Source organism: Balaenoptera borealis (assembly GCF_965194805.1).
Source record: "Balaenoptera borealis genome assembly, chromosome: 15".
NCBI lineage: Eukaryota > Metazoa > Chordata > Mammalia > Artiodactyla > Balaenopteridae > Balaenoptera > Balaenoptera borealis.
The window spans coordinates 87,494,986-87,519,972 of NC_138871.1; the positions used below are offsets into that span (position 1 = coordinate 87,494,986).

Here is a 24,987-nt window from a genome sequence, read left to right on the forward strand (position 1 = left end):
ATGAGCTTGCGCAGGGAAGCTTTCTTTTTCATTATTATATTTATATTTTCTAGATAATATGAATTCCCAGAGCACGGGTTGCATTCACATTCATAATCAAATATGTAAACAACTCAAAAACAAAATCCAGTGATTTTTTTTCAAATTAACTGTGGTTTTTAGAATACCATTGAATCTCTTCTCATCTTTTTGTGTGAATTGTTAAGAACTGGCTGTTCTCATTAAAGTGTAAGAATGCTAATTGGCTTTAAAACCCTTCATAAGATATTAGTGGAAAATAAAATTAAGTAAGAGCTCAATTCTATTAAAACTATGCATTACTGGACATATGCATGAAATGAATTAGCAGTTGCCTCTGGGTGATAACAATTATGGGTAATTTTTATTTTCTTCATTTTGCTTTACTCTGTTTTTCCAATATTCTCCAAATGAATATTCTTTTTAGAATCATGGGGGAAAAATGTGGTTAAAGTCTTTCTGGTCTTTCAAACCCAGCTCAATGGCATCTGAGTTGAAATTGCTATGTGGGTTTTCTGTGTAATTTCCCAGCCTTTTCCCCTGACTGGTATGACGTGTGCCCGCAGTGGCTTGACACTGGGTTGTGTACCCCAGATGTGTCTGTCCGTGTCCCAGCCACTATGACAGAGGACCTTGGCTGCCCCTTGAGTCTCTTTCACTGTCTTCAAGCCCCTGGATTTGACCTCTGTCGTGGGGGCTGGAGCCCAGGGTCGGCATGTATCCAGAATGGGAAAAGGTAGTGAGGCCATATCCTTACTGAAGAAGTGAGTACTTGTAACTGGAGATCAAGTACAAGGACACGTCTGAGAAACGCCGCATGTCCGAGGAGGACCAGTCCGCGTCTGGAGGATGTGAGGTGGGCATTGGAGCCAGGGATGTGGAACTCTTAGCTCCCAGAGCCAGGAAGCGGGTGGGAGGGAGAAACAGGCTGACAGGAGAAGCAGCGGCAGGGCCGGCCTGATGCATGTGAGGGGACTGAGTGGACCGCTCAGAACCGGGTGCTGGGGGGGACCTCTGCACCTCCTTGGACTCCGGGGTGCCAGACGCCTGCCCTTTGGACTGCTGACCAGGTCACACTCAGAATGGTGGTTCTACGACCACTCGTACCCTGGGCTGGTGCTATTCCTGCTGCCTGTCTGCAGGAATTCATTCCTTCAGAAGGGATCACGTTTTGGACACTGGGCCCCCAAGAGGCTGGCTTTCATTTTAGAACACAAGGAGTTTTTTCCCCAGGGGCTTACCTCTGCTCCATCTTATTGCCGAGTGGGTTGGTTGAAATGTGCTTATTAATTATTGATAACTTTCTTGATTTTTAAAGTGTACTTGCCTTTAGCGAGGGTGGTTTGTAAAAGCATGTAATTACTTTAAACACACACCAAGGAGAGACTTCATTACATTGACCCACTGAAAGTGAAGGTAATGTACAAAAAATACTTTAATGTATTATAACATCTTACAACAGACCAATAGTCAAGAGCATCATATATGGAGAAAAAATATACATATTTACATATATTTCCCTAAAATTAAGATGTCCTAGATATACTCAAGAAAAAAACCTTAAAATCTTATTGCATGATTAGTCTTCAACTAATCGCAGTGAATGAAACAGTCCTTTCAACAGAAGAGCGGCCTACGGGATGAATTATTGCCTGATGGAGCCTCATTGAGAATTTGTCTGCCTGTTTTAGAATCATGATTCTCGCTACTGATCGAACAACTAGACTCCAAACTCCAGATTGTCATAGAATAGGAGCTGACATTTCAGATGATTCAGCCAAATGATCTCATTCATCTTCAAACCTAAAACAGGCAACTTTCATAGCATTTATCACTAAATAACAGAGATGGTTCATCCTTTCTAAACCAGTACGCTGTTACTAATGTCTGATCTTTCTAGGTTTCTTAAGACAAAATTCTGTTCAAAGTATTACAAGCTAAACTAAGCAATAATTGAAAGCACCACAGAATACTTGCCTTTAACACTTAAATTGAGATACCTCACTTCAATTACCTTTCATTTTCCTGATAAAAAGGAATTTGTCTCACAAAACTGATACACATATTTAAAAACTGAAACTATAAAGCAAAATGTTATATAATCCAAACTTGAATTTTACTCTAATGATAAATGTCCTGACTTCTCCCACTTAAGAAAAATGAACATTTGAATATTTTAAACATGAAGGCTTTGAAAATTCTCTCAGTGCATAAGAAAGGGGGTTGTGGTGTAAAAACAGCTGGAAAGTGTGTTTAAAATAGCTTATTTGTTTTTCTCTTTTTCTGATTTTTGTTCATTTTTTATTTTATTTTTTGTTTTTTCTCTTTATATATATACATATATATATATATATATATATATTTTTTTTTTTTTTTCTCAAGTGCAGTGTTTTGTTTTATATTCCCTTTGGGGAAAGAGAAATTCAGTTTCCCTCAGCTCGAGAGAAATTCACTTCAACTCAGAGGATTTGGGCTTCAGATTCAGATTTTGTTTCAGATTATAATGATTGAGCATCTACTGGATACCACACAATGTCTTCTGTGCTTTCGCATACGTGCCCTTTGTGGAATAATGTAATGGTCAGCAAAGTAAACTCATGTTAAGTAAAAAACAAAAAACCTGTTTTATGGTTATCTGATTATATTAAGGTCGTCATGGCTTAGATACCATCAAGACCCATAGAGGAAAAATACTTTCTAATTCTTTTTTTTTTCTTAAAAACATAAAATAAAATGGAAAATATATGACAACCATTCTATCGCAGAAGACACACAAACATATTTCAGTTGAATTACAGTGATTTAAAATTTGAAGTAGGAATATCTTTTCTGAGAAAAAAAAAATCACATAAACCAAACTTTCAAAATCACCAAGTCTTGAAAAAAGATTCTGAAGCGGAATTTCTTCATGGCTGCGTAACGGAATCAGGCAACATTTAAATGCCACCTAGTGGCCAATACTGGAACGGCAGCTGGATTACAAGAGTTCTTTGCTTGAGCAAAAAATTGTCCATGATTTTGCTTTTGTAAAACAATGATAGGAAATTATTATTTCCCAGGAAATGGGATACTGTCTAGGTTGCATGAACAAACTGCATGTGTTATTTCCAAGAGGAGAAGATTTTGTTCCTTGACCCAATTCAAGTGACATTTTCCCTCAAGCTCTTTCTTAGCCTAGCAAAGGAAGGCTCTGGATCTTATATTGACCTAGATTACATTCTTATTTCAAGTGATTCAGAGTTAAATGGGAAATATTATATTGTGCCACAGCTTCATTTACAGAAAATCCTGGTGCACCCTACACTCTTCGTCACACCCTTTGCTCCACCTTTGCCTGATGCTTTTGCAGATGAGTTCATGCCAGTCCAGGAAAGTGTCACTTTTCAGGGACACGGGGACAACCAAGCAAACAAACTCATATGTTGCTGCTTGACAGACTCAGCAGATTCACACAGCAACCCAAGCCCTGACCCCATGTAAACTTCATCACTAAATTTAAAGCACACCTTGGTTTTGTTAAGAATCTTGGAAGAGAAAGGGGAGCCGCAGAGATCACTCACATTCCTGGAATAGTCAGCGTGGGTCAGGGCCATGCAGAGCCCTGGGGAGATGAGTTATCTCCTTCTAGGTACTTATCAAAGCCTGGTAAGATGATCATTTCTTATTCTTTGAAACATGTATGGACTATTTCTAGACTTCTGGGTAAAAAGTCCAAGATTGCAGTGATATAAAGCCCGAAAAGGAAAGAGCCTCACCACAAGCAGAAATAATCGGGGGAGATCATTTGTAATTTTTCCGGATGGGAAAATAACTATCAAATGAAAGGACTGGAAAAATAACTTCAAAATGGAAATATAGGAGTCACAGTAAATACTACTCAAAAATTAAATCCATAATAAGCTAATTAACTAAAGTTAATGGTCTTGCATGTTCTAAGGATTTCAATTTTCCCAGTAATTTATCTGTTCAGTTACCACAGGCAATCAGATCCCACGTGCGACTGAAAATCGAATCTGGGGCCCCTGGCAGTGCCCACGGGAAGCAGGGCAGCCACGCGCTGAGTGCCAGGGCGGTCCCCACAGATGCGCTGAAGGTTGTTCAGTCTTCAGCTTTACCAGTCCAGCTTCAGGTCCGCCTTGCTCCATACGTATTTCCCTCCTCGCTTGAGAAACATCTTTTCATCAAAGCCGCTGAATTTTATAGCTTCTGCTACGCCAACATCCAGGATGGACGTGGAAGGATCCTTCCGTCCGTTTCTGCAGTTCACGAAGCGCATCTAGGAAATTCATGACAGAAATTGGGATACTTCCTGTAAAACTCAATTCGGGGGATCAACTCAAAATGACTTTTGATGTTCCAATCATTTCAACAAATGTTTGTGGGGAGCTGTGAACCAGATGCTTCACTGGGATCGTTGAACTCTGGGGACACCATCTCTGTACTCAACCAGCTCCCATCACCCACGTGAACACCTGAGACCAGGTAAGGGCATGATAAACAGAATTATATACACGTGCCTGTCCCTCCACTGGGGGGCGGGGTAATCAGGAAAGGCTTCCAAAAATTGTTGCCATCTAAGTTATGTTTTGAAATTGTAAGCTAGAGAGAACAATATCGGAAAAGCCCAGAAGCGTGAAACAGTACGGTGAGTTTGGGAAATTGCAGGTAGATGATATTGCTGGAGTGAGAACTGTGTGTGCAGAAATTTAAAAAAAAAAAGTGTAAATAGAAATAAAAGCTTCTTTTAAGAAAGGGAGATAGCATGGTAAGAAAGGTGCTACAGAGGCGGACAGGTCCCACATCAAGAAGAGTAGCACATGCCCTGCTAAAGGTCTTGGTTTTTATCCTAAATTAAGCATCTTACAGACAGGAACCAGATCTTCACACCTCTATGACCTACCATGGCACACAGCATTTTGTAGTAACGCTTGTTGAATCAAAATGTTCTTAGATTGCCAAAAGTAAATTTTGTTCCCACTCTATTTATTCCAACTGTACAGAAACCAGAGAGTTTGTGGAGGAACATTGGTCAAAATCCCCAGCCAGTCATGGTACTCCAAAAATAAATTCCGTTTGACTTTTCCTCTCTACCTTGAACCCATGAACTGAACATTTGTGTTACCACCTTTCCCCCTCTGCTCCTTAAAGAAAGCACCTATTGACAGCAAATGAATGACTGTGAATCATCACTGATTAACTTGAAAATAATAAAATATCAAAAGTCACAGTAAGCATTTCTCGAAACACCAAATTCAGTGTAAATATGGAAAAGCCATGGTTCTTGTTGGAGCTCATTTCTTAAAAACAGATCTTTGAATGGAATTATTTGTCCAGTGCTAGAAATATTGGCAAAAGTTTATGAATTGGGACAGAAAAAGAAAACAAAAAGAGACAAGGAAAGGGAGAAATGATTTGTTTTTCAGTTTGGAGAATGATGGCGTATTTCTTCCTTTGGAAGGCAGTGGGGTAGGAAGGTATCAGTGGCTTTTGGAGAGGAACTGTAATCTCTTCTCCCCAAAGCCAAGAGCTATCTGTCAGAGGACAAGCTGGCAGCACCTGAGGTATTAAAGGCAATAACGTCAAGTGTGACATGTCCTTCCTACAAAGATCCCTGGGCGCCCCTTGACCAGAGAACCCAGCTGAAGATGGAATAACAAAGGACTCTGCTTTGTGTGATGTCAGCTCCGTGCGACCTCGACCTCCATGGATCCACAGCCATAGGGAAAAGGCCATCAAGTGCGGGTGTGCGCAAACACTGGGATCAGATTCAAGCCAATGCCTGCCCAACCCCTTAGCTCAGAGACGGACTCAGTGAAGTAAGGGCTCTGTAATATTAGTCAGTGACAATAAAAATATGAAATGCTGGCCAAAAAGAATGAATATGGGCTAAATGGTTATGCTGATTATAACTCAACCCTGACCTTGCTGCTTAATGAATTTTTAAGGGATCGTTTTATAATGCATTAGACATACTCACATATTCATCCAGAATAAGGTAGGAATCTCTCATCTGCAAAGCAGAAATTACATACCAATTTAGTTTCAAGCATATTTTTCAGTATGTATGCTCAACTGTCTGTCTTACCGCGTTTGTGCGTTTGTGCTTTATTATTCCTGGAGGCCACATTTCTTAAATCTCTAGAGTGTCTTTAGATGCGTCCCTTACAAGGTGAACCATCTGCCAGTGCCCCATCCCCACCTAACACACATCTCCGAGCCATCAGTTTGTGTCCATTCGGATTCCAGCAGATTCTAGCAGGCTGGCTTCTGCCCCATGCTGGAAGGGTCACATGCCACTCTGAAAGCTCCTCTGACAGGGAAACCCCCAGGCTAATTTCCCCATTTCCTCCAACTCTGGGGAACCCTGTCCTTCATTGTTCAATATTCCCTGTGTCCGCCATGCCTCTGATGGACCCCCTTTTCAGTGAATAAAGCAGAATCCCTTTAATGCTATTACCTGGGAGCTTATCTGGGGATTGTAATATTACTTACGTTACTTGTAACTAGTTATGCCTTCTATAGGTATATAGAGAGTGTGCCTACGCTCTCATAGGAAGGTATACCCTCTCTACGTACCCCATATAGGTAGGAGTCTGCAAACATTTTTCTGTAAAGGGCCAGAGAGTAAATATTTTCAGCGTCATAGACCACGCGGTCTCTGTGACAACTAAAAGCCACTGTGGACAATGCTTAGAGAGCAAGTGTGGCTGTGTTCCACTCAAACCTTCCGCAACGACCTTGAAATTGCATTTCGTATACTTTTCCTGAGTCACAAGTGTCATTCTTGTTTTGATTTTTTTTTCCAACCATTCTTGGCTTGCATTCTGGGTTTGTCCCACGGGCTGTAGTTTGCCAACTCCTGTGCGTGGCCAGTTTGGGACCTTGTTCCTGAATGTCTGGAGGTGGGCCAGGCATCAGCACCACCTGGGAGCTGGTTAAAATGCCGAATCATGGGTGCACCTCAGACCTGCTTGCTGGTTTGCAAACTTGGGAGTTCCCTGGGTGAAACCTTACCCACGTCAGAGGTAAAGTGAGCTGACCCCACCTATGTCAGAGGCAGAGTTCACCGACCTCATCTACATAAGAGGCATGGTTAGCTGACCTCGCCTACATCAGAGGTAAAGTTAGCTGAGCTCACCTATGACCGAGATATCGTTAACCGACCTCACCTCTGTCAGATATAGATAGCTGACCTCACCTGCGTGAGAATCAGGGTTAGCTGACCTCACTTACATGACAGGCAGGGTTCGCTGACTTCACCTATGTCAGAGGTAAAGTGAGCTGACCTCACCAATGCAAGGGAACCGACATACAAAGCTTGTCTTGGGTGGTCTGCAAGACGAGAAGACCTCAGCACCCTCTGCTAGTCTTGAAAGTTTATAGAGAAGCCTGAGCTGGGTTCAGACACATGTACCATCCAGATGGTCTCACCGTGGGAGTGTCCGTCCTGAAGACAGGGGAGGGGTTAGGAGCCTTCAATTGCCCAAGTCCAGCTCTGGGTCAAATAGTGGTCACCTCCTCTCAATAACTTCCCCAACCCTGCTGACTCAAAATCTGCATTTTAGCAAGACCCTGCCTGGGGGTTTGTCTGTACAGTGAAGTTTGAAATGAACTGACTAGTAAACTTCTCAGGCTTTGAAGTTATCCAAACCCCAGTTTGTCCCTTGCTGGACTTTAAGGGAGGTGAGTTAACCCTGCCTCTGACATGGGTTAGGTCAGCTAACTCTACCTCTGTCACTAGTGAGGTCAGCTAACTTCACCTCTGACACAGATGAAGTCAGTTAATATACCTCTGACATAGATGAGGTCAGTTAACTGTACCTCTGACACAGATGATGTCAGCTAACCATGCCTCTCATGTAGGTGAGATCAGCTCACTTTACCTCTGACATGAGTGAGGCCAGCTAACCCTTTCTGTCATGTAGGTGAGGTCAGTTAACCTTATGACTCAGCCTCAGAGTTTCTAAAATGGGGATAGTATTTCTGGCTCATGAGGCCTCTGTGAAGTGCTCAAAAAGTAGTAATTTATGACATTTTCTTTGATCTCACATTACCTATGTAATTAAGACAAATTTTAAAAAGTCAAACAAAATAGTGTATAGATATGAGTATTCTCCTCTGTTCTCCGTCTTCTTTTCAAAAGCTGCTCTGATCCCATTCAGGGATTTCCTTATTCGTGCTCTGGTCAACATTACTCAGAAGTCTGAAGTATAAGGAATGACTCCTTGTTCTCAAATTTCTAATATGATGTAAGCATATGAGGGAGAGATTTTGCTGCATATATATTCTTTGGTGGAAGATGGGGAAAGCTTTTGATGTTTAAATACTTTAAAAATAATAAAACTACCAATTTTAGAAAAATTTAAAGTCCAAACAGTTATCAAGGTAAACAAAAATGACTGATAATCCCATTATCCCAAGATGACCATGGGATGTGTACATACACACCTTTTTTGCCCATTAGGATTAAAGGTCAAATGAATTTTGCCTATAGTTCTTCATTTGTACCTAATATCATATCATGCAAATTTATCCTTGTTCCCTAATATTCTTTGAAATAGGTTCTATAGTCAGTATAACATTCCATAGCAGGGAACATGAGTTTACCTGTTCTCTGTATGTTGAATATCAGGCTACCTTCAATTTTTTACTCCTGTCCCTAACACAGCAGTAATGTAGCTTTGAATAAGTTCTTTTTTTTCTTTAGCTTCTGAGAACACACTGATTATTTACTCTGTCTCCGATAACACCTGGAAGCTCCAGACTGTAGACGTGCTTTGGCTGACACTGTTTAACCTACATGATACGTACATTTGGACTAACAGGATGGATCCAGTTTTTCACACTGGAAACCTAAGGATCTAGTGAACCCTCCACCTCAGCCCTGAGACTCCTCCCATCTCCCCACGCAAACCCTCCAAAGCCACAGTGTGTGCGGCCCTTGGTGGAGACGCTTTCCTGTTTGGAGCTAAATGTGTGATGGGGAAGAAAACAACGTTTGCTTCATACAACCTTCTGATTAGATTCAGGCACCAGGCAGGGCACGTCTTTGTGGCGGTCCAAGAAGGCTTCAAACTCTTCATCACTAATCACGAACGGTCCTGCTTCTCTCAGAGCATCTTCTCCAGAATTCTCACCCTCGATTATGAGGCACTGGAAGACCTGAAACACAAGTGTGGTGTTGGCTTTGTGAAGAGCTTTCCATCTCTTTTGGCCCCAAATCTCATTTCTCCCTGAACCCCTCCTGGGCAAAGAAGACTCCTCCAACTAGGGAACATTCTAGAAAGACACTGCTCTGGGGAAATGAGAACATGCCCTGAAATTTAGGGATATGGTTCTAGAAGCCCAAACATTCCCAAAATATAAATTTTTAAAAACTGGTCTGGATTACATTTGATCCAATCTTATAACCTAATATTTTCAGACTACAAAATAATGGTTGCCTGCAAGCCCAGGGCCTCCCGCGGAGGAGGCCGTCTGGGGGACCAGGTTCTGACCCACGTAAGAGATTGCATAACAGTTGACACCTGATCCAGGTTTACATCAATTTGCATCCTGCAGACCTCAGTGATCTGATGTGAAAACTGTTTTCTAAGCGGACAGCAGCTAATCCTCTCACTCCAAAAAAAGTCGGAATTTTGAAAAGGCAATTCTGGAGTGAATCAGGTAAGTGGAAGCCAGAGTAGGAGTTGAAAGATTGGAGAAAAGAGATAGAGAAGAAGTGACAAGGAGCCATGAGCAAACCAAAGCTATGAGAAAAAAATAATAATAATACGTATATATAATATATAAGTATAGTACATGACTGCTGACTGACAGGGGGCTCTAGAAGGGAAATCTAAGAGCTTGGAGCTTAGCCCTCTGGCTCTCCTCTGATGTCTCCACACAGTGGGTCATAGCCTGGGGTCCTCCCATCACCCCTGTTTCTGTAGCTGTTTTCAGTTCCTCCTGGACCTGGGAGAGTGGCTGATATTCCAGCTTACTTACATATGTAACCAAACATCAAGTTCAACATACAAATTAAAACTTTTTAAAGTAAGAAACATTTCTTGTTTCCCATAACCCACTTCCACATGTTACAGGATAACCTCAGGAAAATAATACCTTAATCCCTTTCCCATCTCCACAGCCCTTCTCTGAATGCTAACGTGGGATTAACAGCACTTCCCAGGCAGCTTTGATAGGAAAGGTTTTCTTGGCGTCTAGACAGGAATTCCTTCCCTAGGTCTTCCCTGCCTGTGGAAATTCTGTCCCTCTGTCTGAGCAGGAGCCAGATACCTCCTCCTACACGAAGTCTTCTGGGCTCTTTGGCAGAAATAAACCTTGCCTGTTTCACCCTGCCACATTATCCCAGCACACATAGCTTTATATTACAAGAGTTTTCTTTAACTCTTTTACTTGCTAGAATTGAATTCTACGTCTTATCTTTAGTTGCATTAGTCTGGGGTTCAGGCACAGACTTTGGATACCTGCATAGCAATCATCGGGGCAGCTTGTTAAGAATACATATTCACACAAACCCTCCTGCTAATCTGTTTCAGGATAGTGGGTATAGGATGAGGCCCAAGAAGCTGATTTGAAACAGTTCCCTGAGTTCATTCTGAAGAACAGCCAGGGGCAGAAACCTTCAGTTTATAATTCTTTGTAAGCATCTGTGCATGGTGGGTGCTGTAAGTCATTTTGAACTGGCTTACGTGTATTTGAACCTTAGACTTTTTAGTAGCTGATAGTGGGGCTAAGTCCTAAAGCACACATCTGGGTGAATGAATCTTGGGAATGAATTTTGCTACCACTTGGGGATGGCCTTTCTCCCAATAGCTTCTAATAATTCTATAAAAAATGAACTAACAGAAAGAGAAAAACAAATACTGTATGCTAACACATATATATGGAATCTAAAAAAAAAAAATGGTTATGAAGAACCTAGGGGCAGGACAGGAATAAAGACACAGACATAGAGAATGGACTTGAGGACACGGGGAGGGGGAAGGGTAAGCTGGGACGAAGTGAGAGAGTGGCATGGACATATATACACTACCAAATGTAAAATAGATAGCTAGTGGGAAGCAGCCGCATAGCACAGGGAGATCAGCTCGGTGCTTTGTGACCATCTAAGGGGTGGGATAGGGAGGGTGGGAGGGAGATGCAAGAGGGAAGAGGTATGGAAACATATGTGTATGTATAACTGATTCACTTTGTTATAAAGCAGAAACTAACAGACCATTGTAAAGCAATTATACTCCAATAAAGATGTTAAAAAAAAAAAGAAAAATGAACTAACAGAATTTATGAAGAACATATACCCATTTATAAATAAGCCAAGAGTTTTTAAGACAAATCAGTCTTATTATTTTAATAAACACATACGAGTTAGACTTCCTATGTACATATTCTTCAGAATATCTCCAAGCACTTCTCATATTCTTTTATATTTACTTTCACAATTTCCCAGAAGGAAATCAGTTATAAGGGGGAAATTGAGGCAAAGAGAATGTGAGTAGTTAACGTTTAGCAGAGCTGAAAGAAGGACCAAGGGCCTGCTTTCCCAGCTGGCTCTCTGAGCCCATAGTTCTCTGTATCCCTATCATTTCTGGTTTTTCTGAAGCAAGTCTTTCCTGACCGTTCTCTTAATTACAAGCAGCAAAAGCGACACGGCGCATACCTTCCAGCGGATGGGGTTCAGGGCTTTAATCTGTTCCTTCATGTCCTCGTCCACGTTGAATCGATTGATGACGGAATTTATCTTGAAGGCCACTCTGTAATTCTTGCACCACGTCCTCAGTTTTTGGAGATTTTCCACGTGGTTCTTCTTTCCTTGACCACGGCCAATAAGGACATTGACCTGCTCGTCAAAGCTGTCGCAGGAGATGGCGAGGATGTCCAGATATTCCCCTGAGGGAAAACCATCACCATTAGGCTTTTCCATCCAAGGAAGCAGACACAGGCCTTTAAGCCAGAGATGGAGAATTGGAGCCTTATCGACCACATAGGTAGACATAAACATTTTGTTTGTTCCTCCAGACATCTAAAAATATTTCAAACTGTTTGCAAATATTTCTGGGGGGGTAGATTTAACATAGAATGTAGATTTACGATGTATCTTTAATAATTTGAGCATATGGCAACACTAACCTTGAACTCCCGTATAGGACAAAGATCAACGGACGTCCATAATTGTCTGTCCACGTGTCCACTATTAATAGTCCTTACACTTTCTTTTTGTCTCACTACCACTAATGATCCTTTTTCTCACGCACTTCCAAATTCACTGACTTGCACCACCTCTCCCATACAACGTTTGAGCTTTTGACCCAAAGGTGCAGCAATCCTTCTGGTCCCTACTCTTTACACCATACTGACAGCATGTGGAGCCCATCCTGGAGGGAGCGAGCTGCCCTGGGGACACAGACAGCAAACCCAACCAGTTCTTCTCTGATCACACAGCTCCCTAACCCTGTCTTATGTCTCTGAATCTGGTTCCCAAAGCTTACTTTTGAACTTCTGACCCCCTCTTTCACTGAGTGACTCCCTTCACGGTCATTTTGATGTTGACTCATTGCCCTGTGGTCTTCTTGTTAACCTTTCTCAGGTGGGCTGTTCTACCCACATCCACACCCTGTAGATCCACATCCATTTCTTCATCACCTTGGAAGGAGGATTTCATCAGAGATCTCCTGTGAATGTCCTCAACAGATCGCAAATGCAACTACCCTTTGGATGATTTCAAGACTCAAACAACTTACACAAAGCAAAGCACAGAACATTTTACTCTAAGAGTTCAGTTAGAACTGTCTCCCAAAATGATAGCAGTAATAATAGCTAACATTTTTCAAGTGCCTCCTAAATTCCAGGTACTGCTCTATGAATATTAACATCTACGTAAAACTTAGCTTCCCAGTCTTAGGACCAGGGATTTGTAACCCTGGGCTGTATAGTGGAATCCCTTGGAGCACCCCAAGTTGGCCTGTCCACATACCACGAGGCTCTGATACAATTAGTCTGGAGTCCAGTCCCAGTACAGATATTTTATAAATTTCCTCAGTAGCCAAATATGAAGCCAAAGGTGAGAACGACTGTTTTAGTCTAATCCCTTAATTTGTACACGAGACTACTAAAATAGAGTTATTTCCGAAAATACTTTAAAAATTAAACACGAATAGCAAACAATAAGGTCAGGGCTTGCAAAACTGTACACTGTGTTAATTTTCCCCACTAGCGGCTCAGCTAAAACTAGCTGCACTGATAATGTACGGAAGAGTTCTGGGGCTAGTCTGTTCTGTTATCTGCCTTGCCATACTGGTTTACTTAGAGCCCTACCAGCTTGAAAAGAGATTAGAATAAGCCCACTTGTTTCTTCCTCCCTTTGGATCCCCAGCAGGCCTGGCCAAAAGCCCGGGATGGAAGGAAATACAGTAACAGACAACGACGGAGGCAACAGTCACGTGCCAGGCGAGGCTCTCACCGTAGTTCTGGAACCACCTCTCCCGGATCAGGCTCCCGTTGCTTACTACGCTCACGCTGGGCAGTTGCAGCTCCCGTTTGCAGAACTTCACCAGCTGGCCAAGGTATTCGCCCCGGTCATGGATGAATGGCTCTCCGCCGGAGAAGTTGATCTTTTCCATACCTGGGACAGACAGACAGCATGGCTTTTCCTTCTATTTTTCCACTTCACCAACATCCATTATTATTTTAATGGCAAAAGTAGTATTTTCTCAATGTAATAGAATGATATGAGAGAAAAATGGAGCTAGGACGTGCGCCCAAGCTCCAAAGCCTTTGATCTTTCTAAGTGTGCAGGTCGCCCTCCATCCTAGCTTTCCCAGGACAGTCCCGGTTTATGGAGGACCAAATCTCATCAGTTAGTTTTTCCTAGCACCCTCTTTACTCTCAGATGTTTCTACAATGGGGCAGTGGTAAATTATAGCACCTCACTATTTATAAGCTAACATGCTAGGAGGTGGCTTGTATGATGAGCATTATTATCCAATAAAAATACGATTCCCTAAAAGTGTGGTTAAATAGGGGCAGATAACTAGAGAAAGTGAAACAGTGTATTGGCCTGTGGTGTAGCCCGTGATGAGTGTGAGGAGCAGGTTAGAGGGGATGAAAGAATGAGAAAACTGAAGGAACAGGATGTAGAGATGTTGTTAAGAGCTTAGATGAGGAGCAATTAATTCACAATGGTGCCAACATACAAGCCATCCTGTCACAGCACAGATCAATAGCTGATGTTCATAACAGTTGAGTTCTATTCAGTCTGCTCTGTTTAAAAGCCAAAGAAGTGGGCTTCCCTGGTGGCGCAGTGGTTAAGAATCTACCTGCCAGTTCAGGGAACATGGGTTCGAGCCGTGGTCTGGGAAGATCCCAGATGCCGCGGAGCAGCTGGGCCTGTGAGCCACAACTACTGAAGCCCGTGCGCCTAGAGCCCGTGCTCCGCAACAAGAGAAGCCACCGCAATGAGAAGCCCGAGCACCGCAACGAAGAGCAGCCCCCCTCGCTGCAACTAGAGAAAGCCCGCACGCAGCAACAAAGACCCAACTCAGCCAAAAAAAAAAAAAAAAAAAGCCAAAGAAGTAAATAATATATTTTAGAAGCATCTTCAGCCAGAGAAGTAATTTTAATTTTAAATGTAATGTACATTTATTGTTTAAATTTAAAAATAAACTTAAAATTTTAATAGTCACCAAAATAGATTTTCCTCTATTTGCCAGAAATTTTACTTACAGGACACATCACCCATACTATACCTTAACCATTTTAACTAACTTTGGTTTTATTTACTTAAAATTGAGAGGTCATGATATAAAAGTATTAATTATAACTGTAATAGTTTATACTCTATTAAAAAACATATGAGCATCTATTTATTTGTGCCTTGTAACAACTTTTTAAGGTTGATATATGAGTTATCATTATTGTCTCTATTTTAAAGAATATTAAACTGATATTCAGAAAGTTAAATGTCTTGACACATTGTTTAAGTGCTGGAGCAGGAATTCAAACCCTGGCCTTGTGAATCAAGAGTCTAAGTTCGTTCCATAACCCCAGAGCTCTCTTCATTTGTTCATTCATGCACTAATTCATCCATTCAAAAACATTCATTAGATTCCTATTACCTTCTAGATATTTTGTTAGGCAGAAAGATAAGCAGAATGCTAGGTTTCAACCTTGGAACTCAAACTCTTTGGGGACCCAGATATTCAAAACAAAACAACAAAACAAAACACAAGAGCACAATTTTAAATATGCTACAATAGGCACTTAGGTTGCTTCCATACCTTGGCAATGTAAATAATGCTGCTGTGAACATTGGGGTGCATGTATCTCTTCAAATTAGTGTTTTTACTTCTTTCTGATATATATCCAGAAGTGGAATTGTTGGGTCATATGGTAATTCTATTTTTAGTTTTTTAAGGAACCTCCATACTGTTCTCCACAGTGTCTGTACCAATTTACATTCCCACCAACAGTGTACGAGGGTTCCCTTGTCTCCACACCTTCTCCAGCATTTGTTATTTGTGGTCTTTTTTTTTTTATAAATTTATTTATTTATTTATTTATTATTTATTTTTGGCTGTGTTGGGTCTTCGTTTCTGTGCGAGGGCTTTCTCCAGTTGCGGCAAGCGGGGGCCACTCTTCATCGCGGTGCGCGGGCCTGTCACTGTCGCGGCCTCTCCCCTTGCGGAGCACAGGCTCCAGACGCGCAGGCTCAGTAGTTGTGGCACATGGGTTCAGCCACTCCGCGGCATGTGGGATCCTCCCAGACCAGGGCTCGAACCCGTGTCCCCTGCACTGGCAGGCAGACTCCCAACCACTGCGCCACCAGGGAAGCCCTGTGGTCTTTTTGATGATGGCCATTCTGACTGGTGTGAAGTGATACCTCATTGTGGTTTTGATTTGCATTTCCTGGATGATTAGCGATGTTGAGCATCTTTCCAAGTGCCTGTTGGCCATCTGCATTTCCTCTTTGGAAAATTTCTATTCAGTCCTTCTGCCCATTTTTTAACTGGGTTGTTTGTTTTTTGATGTTCAGTTGTCTCAGCTGTTTATATATGTTGACTATTAACCCTCTATCGGTCATATCATTTGCAAGTATCTTCTCCCACTCAATAGGTTGTTTTTTCATTTTGTCAATGGTTTCCTTTGCTGTGCAAAAGCTTTTATATTTTTTTAAAAGTGTCCATCAACAGACAAATGGATAAAGAAGATGTGGTATATATACACAAAGGAATACTACTCAGCCATAAAAAAGAATGAAATTTTGCCATTTGCAGCAACATGGATGGACTTGGAGGGCATTAGGCTAAGTGAAATAAGTCAGACAAATATTGTATAATATCATTTATGTGTGGAATCTAAAATAATACAACAAACTAGTGAATAAAACAAAAAAGAATCAAACTCACAGATATAGAGAACAAACTAGTGGTTACCAGTGGGGAGAAGGAATGGGGGAGGGGCAAGATAGGGCTAGGGAGAAAAAGGGTTATAATTAGGATTATATGAAATCATGTGTGTGAAACTTTTGAAAACTGCAAAGCATTATAGGATTTAAAGAATCTTTCATTCAATTAAAAAAGTAAAATAAATAAAACATGTTATAATACATGCATTTGTAACAAATGCCATGGGATCACAAAGGAAGGCGAGAGGGCATTCGTTCTGCATGACGAGGACCAGGAATAATTCTAAGGAGCTTTGAAAGTTCACCAACAGAGACTGAGGTGACAGGCATTCCAGGAAGAGAGAACAGTGCAATCACAGGCTCCACGATGCAGGTGTTGGGGGAGAACTGTGTCACATGATGTGTCCAGAGCTTGGGGCCCTCCAGGAAGTGGGGTGAAGGATGGCAACACTGAGCTTGAAGCCTGTGCTGACAAGTTCGGGCTTGGAAGCCATGCAAGAGAGCTAAGTGCGGGAGTTAGCCATCAAAATATATATTTTAGTAAGATAACGCGCTTTCAGAGGGGACACAGAGACAATGAGATGAATTGCAGCAGTCCTGGTGAGAAATAATGAGACCCTGAACCAGACCCCACTGGGAACGGCAAGGTGGGTCAGGCATTGGATGAGCTGTGGATGACTGGACAGGCGTATGGAAAGCAAAATAAGTCAGATCCAATAAAGTGCAAGCCTACGATCTCACCGCGTCAAGCACAAAATCCGGCAAAACTAGTGCGTGTGTTAGAATAAGAGCTAGTGGTTGTCCTGGGCGGGAAGGGCAGGGGCTGAAGGGAGCATGCGTTTTGGGTGCCCTGCTGTTTTCTGTCTAGATTTGTGTGCTGTTTACCTGGGTGTGTGCAGGTCTGTGCAAATGCATGTTACACGTCTGTAAAAAAGGTAAGCAAGTTGAGAAAAAAGTTGGCCATGTAGCTGAAGTTGCTCTAGGGAAGACAGGAGGACAAGGAGAGAAGGAGGACAGATCTGGAGCGGAAGATGTCACCTTAGAACTGGACAGGCTGGGGTCTCTCTCAGATGCCTTCGAGTTACTGACGTGGTGACACTGAGTGAGAAAGTCTCCAGGGCAAAGTCATTGCCTTATTGGAGTTGTAAATAGTTTCTCTAAAGTTTCATAGTAAGAACACGTAAATAATCCAAAATAAAAGATTCAACTATTCGGTTTCTTAAGTCAAAGTGTTTGTATTTGTTTGCAACCTCCCTCATTAACTGTTTCTGGGAAACCCCACGTGCTTCGGACAGACTCAGCGCAGCACGACCTTCCCGACCTGCCTCGTTCCGCGGGCTGGGCGGACAGGGACCTGGCAGGTGCAGGCCCGGCTCGCTTAGCAGCGGCAGGAGGCTGGGTTTGCTCCACTTACCCCCAGGCCAGCCGACTCTGCGGGTTGGGAAGGCCTAGACACCCATCCCCAAATTCACCTCCACATCCTCTGGCGGGAGGGCATCCCCCAGAACCGCTAAGGTGGGAACCGCTAAGGCTCTGGGGGAACCGTCTAGCCCATGCGCGCTGCCAGCCCCCTCCTCTCAGCCGGCCACGTGCCAGCTGAGCCCCTGACCTCGTTCTGGGTCCGGACTCACCCGCTTCCTTCAGCAGCAGCAAGCCTCTCTTGGCCTCCGCCAGCGGCAGCACGAAGGACGTTTTGGCCGTGTGGAAGCAGAAGCCACACTTGTAATTGCACTGGCGGGTGAAGTGATAGTTAACGCTGGTGGGGGTGATGGGCAGATCGCGGTCCTCTTCGTCTTCCCTGCTGGTCTCCCTTGGTTTTCTCCTGCCCCGCTGCTGCTGGCTCTTCTTGCCCCCTGCCAGCCAGAATGCTGCCCTGAGCCGGGGGAACAGGGCCCCCAGGCTGCTCCACAGGGAGCCCAGGGGCTGCAGGAAGGCGCTCAGCAGCTTGAGAGTAAATGACACGGGTACCAGCATCCACATGGTGGCCAGGTGCCCTGAGGCAGCCCTGCAGCTGCAGCCTCACTTTATATGCGCCCGGCAACCTGTCAAACGGGGAGGAGGGACACGCCTTCCTTGACTAACTCTCAGCTGAGCACAAGTTTCCATTTCTCTTTTCGTGAAAATGAAAGTTGGAACAGGGCCAAGACTGAAGGCTCAGAACTAGGGCTGACATCTGCTTTCCTCTGCCCCGCTGCTTCCCCTCTGTCTATAAATAATAGGGGTATAAATAATAGCCTCCTAACTGGATACAGATGGAGAAGATATTGATCTCTAACCTCTGTCTCGATCTAGCAGATAGCAGTAGAACTAGAGAGAGACATAGCCACCTCTGCAGCTGTTGTATTGCTCGTGCATGACATAAGATGTAGAAGCTTCTACTCCAGCAGCCTTCACCCGGGGGCACTCAGCAAGAGTTTGTTAGGAGAGCCAGATAGCGAAAAGAATGAATGACCCTTGGAGGATGAGACCCTACTCCGTGAACCTCAGCATCCCCTTTCAGATCACAGCCAAAACGCATGGGCACGTAATGACACTGATGCCTGGATCTTTCTTTAGTAATTTATCTTAATGTTTGCATTTTTACATGTTAAAATTTAGACATTATAGTTCCCTGCATGTCTATGCATTTCTATACCATTTTTAATAGACGATAGGAAAATCAGATGCTTTTCTAAGATGCTTCCTTTTTTAAAAAATTGAAGTCTAGTTGATTTACAACGTTGTGTTAGTTTTAGGTGTCTGCAAAGTGATTCACTTATACATATCTATCTGCTCTTTTTCAGATTCTTTTCCATTATAGGTTATTACAAGATATTGAATATAGTTCCCTGTGCTATACAGTAGATCCTTGTTGATTGTCTATTTTATATATAGTAGTGAGTATTTGTTAATCCCAAACTCCAATATATCCCTCCCTGCCTTTCCCCCTTTGAAAACCATAAGTTTTTTCTTCTATGTCTGTGAGTCTATTTCTGTTTTGTAAATAAGTTCATTTGTATCATATTTTAGATTATATATATAAGTGATATCATATGATATTTATCTTTCTCTGTCTGACTTATTTCACTTAGTATGATAATATATAGGTCCATCCATGTTGCTGCAAATGGCATTATTTCATTCTTTTTTATGGCTGAGTAGTATTCCATTGTATGTATATACCACATCTTTTTTGTGTGTGTCTTAGAAATTCATTTATTTATTTTATTTTTTATTTATTTTTTAAAAATTTTATTGGAGTATAGTTGCTTTACAATGTTGTGTTAGCTTCTACTGTACAGCCAGGTGAATCAGCTATATGTATACATATAGCCCCTCTGTTTTGGATTTCCTTTCCATTTAGGTCATCACAGAGCACTGAGTAGAGTTCCCTGTGCTGTACAGCAGGTTCTCATTAGTTATCTATTTTATACATAGTATCAGTAGTGTATATATGTCAATCCCAATCTCCCAATTCATCCCAACCCCCTCCTTTCTCCATTCATCTGTTGATGGACATTTAGGTTTCTTCTATGTCTTGGCTCTTGTAAATAGTGCTGCTGTGAACATTGGGGTGCATGTGTCTTTCTGAATTAGGGTTTTCTCCAGATATATGCCCAGGAGTGGAATTGCTAGATCATATGGTCATATGCTAGATCATATCTATTTCTAGTTTTCTGAGGAACCTCCATACTGTTTTCCATAGTGGCTACACCATCCAGTGTTTCTTTATGCAAGTACAAGTAAGTATGAATATATATAAAGTTTACACAACATTCAGTATATAATATACACGTTCTATACTCTAGTTTTTTTAAGGAACCTCCATACTGTTCTCCATAGTGGCTGTAACAATTTACATTCCCACCAACAGTGCAGGAGGGTTCCCTTTCCTCCACACCCTCTCCAGCACTTATTATTTGTAGACTTTGTGATGATGGCCATTCTGACTCGTGTGAGGTGGTACCTCACTGTAGTTTTGATCTGCATTTCTCTAATAACCAAGATTCTTCTAAGTTGGCAAGAATTACTGTGTTTTTTTATTTATCTGTTTTCACAGTTTTCCTAGAAAGTGTTGAACTTTGTACTGAAATTTTCTTTCCTGTAGCTCTCTTTAATGGGAATTGGGTTTGATCTTGAGTGTGTGGTTTTATGTTTTCATGAGACTTGGAGGAAGTTGGGATAGTCCTAGTGGTTAAGTTTATGAAACCACAAGCCTAGCTTGTCACTTACTAGCTAGGTGACTAAGTCACTTTATTTCTCTGGATCTTCAATTCCCATCTGTAAGACCAGGTATGTCAAGGGATATTTGTGAAGGGTGAAAATTCTAATTTATGTGAATCACTTAAAACAGTGCCTGGAAAATCATTCAGTTAGGGTCAGCTTTTGTTATTCTACTCGTGTTACATTTTGAACAGAAACAAAGATGACTTTCGTTTCACTGAGAAGGAAACTGAAAGCAAATTCAGCACAATAGCCAGTGTATGCTTAATGATTGCCAAGCCTGCAATTACAAATATGATCCAAGTTCTTGAAATCTTAGTCAAAAGTATTTTAAAACCTTACCATGGCCTGGCTCAATTAAGAAATACTTTTTTTTTTTTTCTAGATCACATGTGTATGAAGAAATGAAAACCAAATCAGTTTCCATTTCAAATCAAATAACAAATTTGATTATGACAAATATGTCATAAAGGGTAACCACACAGACTTTTGAAGCCAAACATTTTAAGGTTTGAATCTTAGTTCAGCCTGTATTGTTTAATTCGGGGTAACTTTCTTTACCTGCCTGATTTTGCTAACACACCTGGGAAATATGGGTGTTAATGTCTATTTCACCCAGGGCATTTTAAGGATTAAATGACATGAAGTTTATTAAGCACTGAAAGTAGAGCTCGACATAATCAATTAGAAATATCTAGCATGTATATAACATTATGTACCAGGCACTGGGCTATATTTTGCAGGCAGTAACTTATTTTACAGCTGGGGAAACTTATGTTACACAGGGAGTGAGGATTTGAACCGGGACTTAAACACTTGCAATACTGCTCAATAATTGATAATTACTATCACATCATTTTATTATTACTTCTTGAGTCTGTTCTAACCAGGCCAGTTTCTTTTATATTCATTCATTTGTTTATTCATTCACTTATTCACTCATTCATTCAGGGATTCTTTCTTTCCTTCCTTTCTTCTTTTCCTCAACAATGGTTTATTGAGAAGCTCCTATGTATCAGATAAAATATTAATAAATATGAATAAAATATAAATAAAATAAATAAGTCCAAATCCCTTCTGGCAAAGAGCTCACAAAAGTCAACGTCACTTTGATATCCTTTGAACATATGCTTATTCACTCAAAACCTGTCTTTCTCCATGCATCCAAGAGTAAGGCTCAAGAGATGTAGACTTTCTTATTCAAAGTCATGGCTGACAAAGGCCAGGGAGGGATTTCTTCTCCCAACTGCTCAAGATGGGTGTGGGCTGGAGGGAGGTCAAGGCAGCCCCTTCTTGCTCTCTACTTCTCGGGAGTCAGCCATCTCTAAAGACATCTAAATGCAGCCAGGTAACAGCCAAACGTCACTACCATTTTTCATTAGCCAGGGACTTTTTTCTTTAAAGACTTGTACATCCCCAGGGTACTCCCTGCTCCCTGATGTGGACCATCCTGCAGTAACATCAAACAGCGGCTGCCACACATTAGCAGATTGTAGAATCGGTTCAGTTACTTGCAATCTTCATATTATTACTTTGGTAAGTCTTTTCCTGAAGCATCTTGTGCATAAAGAAAAGTGCACAATTCATACACATACAGCAGAACAAATTTTGGACCAAATGAGCACACATGTGTAAAAATCATCTTGATCAAGAAATAGAACTTTGCTCAGACCTTCACGTACCTTCCTCCAGGCCCTAAACCCTACCTCTGCCCCAAAGATAACCATGTCCTGTTTTCTAAAACCATCCTCTAGGTTTGCCTGCTTTTGAAGTTCCTGCGGATGTAATCACACCTTATGTACTGTTTTCTGTATAGCTTCTTTCACTCAATGTTATATTTGTACATTTATCCATTTTGTTGTGTCTACCAGTACTTTGTTCATTTTCATAGCCATCTAGGATTTTATTGTTGGAACATACCACAATCCATTTAATCGTTCAATTATAATGAGCATTTGGACTATTTTGCTATTACGTTATGAATTTTCTTGTACATGTCTTTTGGTCAACATAAGTATGCATCTATGTTGGGTATACACCCAGCAACGGGATCACTGGTTCATAAAAAATATACATATATACTCCCCTTTAGTACATAACTCCATAGAGTTTTCCAGAGTGCTGGCCCAATGTACACACCAACCAGAATAGTATGTGTTGCTCCAATTGCTCTACATCTTTCTTCTCACTTGGTGTTGTCAACATAAGATGTTTGTTTTGTCTGGTTTAATTTTAGCCATCTCAGTGGGTGTGGAGTGGTGTCTTGTGGTTTTACTTTCCAGTTTCCTGATGACTAATGATGTTAAGCATCTTTTTCATATATTTTTTAGCTATTTAGATATTCTCGTTTGTGATGTGCCTATTCAAATCCCTTACCCCTTTTTGTATTGGATTTTCTGCATTTTTATGATTGATTTGTAAGAATTCATTGTATAGATGTACTTTCTTAGTTATATGTTTTGCAAATATCTTCTTTAACTCTTTGTCTTTCCTGTTCACTCATTTACTGGTTGTAACTTAATTCATCCAATGAGTGCCATTTCACTAATTTACAGAGTTGTAATTATGTGTGTGAATATGTGTATTTAAATAAATAAAATGGAATATCAAAGCACTTCAAAATAAGGGTTCCTTGAACTTTTAATTTAATTTCCGTGTGTGTGTGTCTGTGTGTGTGTGTGTGTGTGTGTGTGTTGGGTTGTGTTTTAGGAGTCTTAAGACCACCCACATGTTTGCTAATTGGCTATAAGGACTCCTGGGACAGGAAGAGGTCACACTCAAAGGTGGGCTTTATTCCAGGGAAGAGATGCAGAGCAAGGATAACAGGAAAAAGATTAACATCAGAGGAGTCTGGAGAGACGGGCACAGCTCCTGAGTCCTTCACCATCTGGGTTGCATAGATAGATGTGCTTTCTTTCTAGCAGCACTCCCACCCCGGGTGCAGGAGTGAGAGAGCTGGTCAGGGAAGCCCGCTTGGGTCTCAGGTCTGCCATCACGAAGTGGGCTGGACACGTAGGCACATCGTGCTGTGACCAGTCTTGGTCACCTAATCTCAGGACCCCATCTGTGAATGAGGTGCCCATCACCAATCTTGATGTATGTGCGAAGCAACCCTGACAAGTTGCTGCGGCGTGTCCATTGTTCCCGGGGCAAACACAGAACCATCAATGACTGATATAAAGAAGCTTTTGAGGGCCTATTTCTAGGATTTGGCCACGATGAATCATGGTTTCAGGCTCCCCAGGAGAGATGCCAGGAGTAAGTATCTGCACCTGCTGTGTTAACTCTCTTCTCACAGGGAGCTGTATAAACTATATTTCTTAGTGAGAAAATCAACTCCACAATATGATAGTGTACCCTTCAAATCAGAAGCCCACAACCCAGGGGTCTGGGCCCCAGAGCGGTTTTAGGCGGTGCCAGCTGGTCTCTGGAGGCCAGAGCCTGGTCATGGAAGGGATCCCTTAGCCCACTGGGCTAAAGCAGGCGGGCAGAGACGGTTGGACTCAGGGCAGACTGGGGGCCCCCCAGTGGGGAGAGGCCCTGGGCTGCAGGTGGGGCCAGAGGGGACGTGGAGGGGCCTCCCTGGACCCCAGACTCCCGGCTGGAGCCCCTTGGCTCCTCGGTGGGGTTGGATGTGCTGGTTTGACAGGATCCTGGCCTCGGTGCGAGGGGCAGGGTGTGGGGCCCACCGTCGGGGGCGCGTTCCCCGTCAGGCAGTACGTGTGTGTGTGCGGGTTGGTGTGGAACTGAAGCTGTTCAGTGATGCCTCCTGGGGGCTGGGTGGAGGAGAGTCACGGGGCTCAACCCGTCTGGTCACGGGGGGACACTTGGCGAGGTCCAGTGATGGCCTGGCCTCCTCAGCAAAGAGAGTTGGTGAGGTTGGGCCCTTTTCTGTTGCGCTTGGTGAGGGACGGGGCGGTCCTGAGTCAGCAGACTTTGTCGCCTGTGAGAGTTCGGGCTCTGGGCCCACGTCCCTGGCAGCTCCCCTGCTTTGCCGAGCGGTGGGAAAGCAGCAGACTGAAGACGTGCCAATACAGCGATGTGCAAAAACGGACAGTGGCAGGATCTGGCTCACAGGCCTGAGTTTGCCAGGCCCTGGTCTAGAGCAGCAGTTTCCAAAATTACCGGTCTTGCGATGCTAACGAGCTTTTGTTTTATCTATTAGTTTTTCCTATGTTAGTAATTAAATGCAGAAGCACTTATTTGTTGAAAAATAATAATAAGCTTGTTACAGGTTCATCATATTTATGCAAGAAATAACTTTTCTGTATCAAAAAAGTTCAGTGGAAAAAAAAAAAAAAATCAGAAGCCCACAGACATGCCCAAAAGAACTTTTATGAACCAGAAACTGATGGCTTATG

General features: G+C 42.3%; 1 protein-coding gene across 1 annotated transcript; it reads right to left on the minus strand.

Annotated features, from left to right (window-relative positions):
• Positions 1–1,435: 1,435 nt before the first annotated feature.
• Positions 1,436–24,347, minus strand: RSAD2 (radical S-adenosyl methionine domain containing 2). The gene is made up of 6 exons (XM_082356929.1): positions 18,055–24,347; positions 13,481–13,642; positions 11,681–11,910; positions 9,031–9,180; positions 5,996–6,028; positions 1,436–4,294 (listed from the first exon to the last, which is right to left on the minus strand). Exons 1-6 carry the CDS (start codon positions 18,401–18,403, stop codon positions 4,130–4,132), a joined length of 1,089 nt encoding a protein of 362 aa, XP_082213055.1. The 5' UTR covers positions 18,404–24,347; the 3' UTR covers positions 1,436–4,129.
• Between the last annotated feature and the right edge of the window lie 640 nt (positions 24,348–24,987).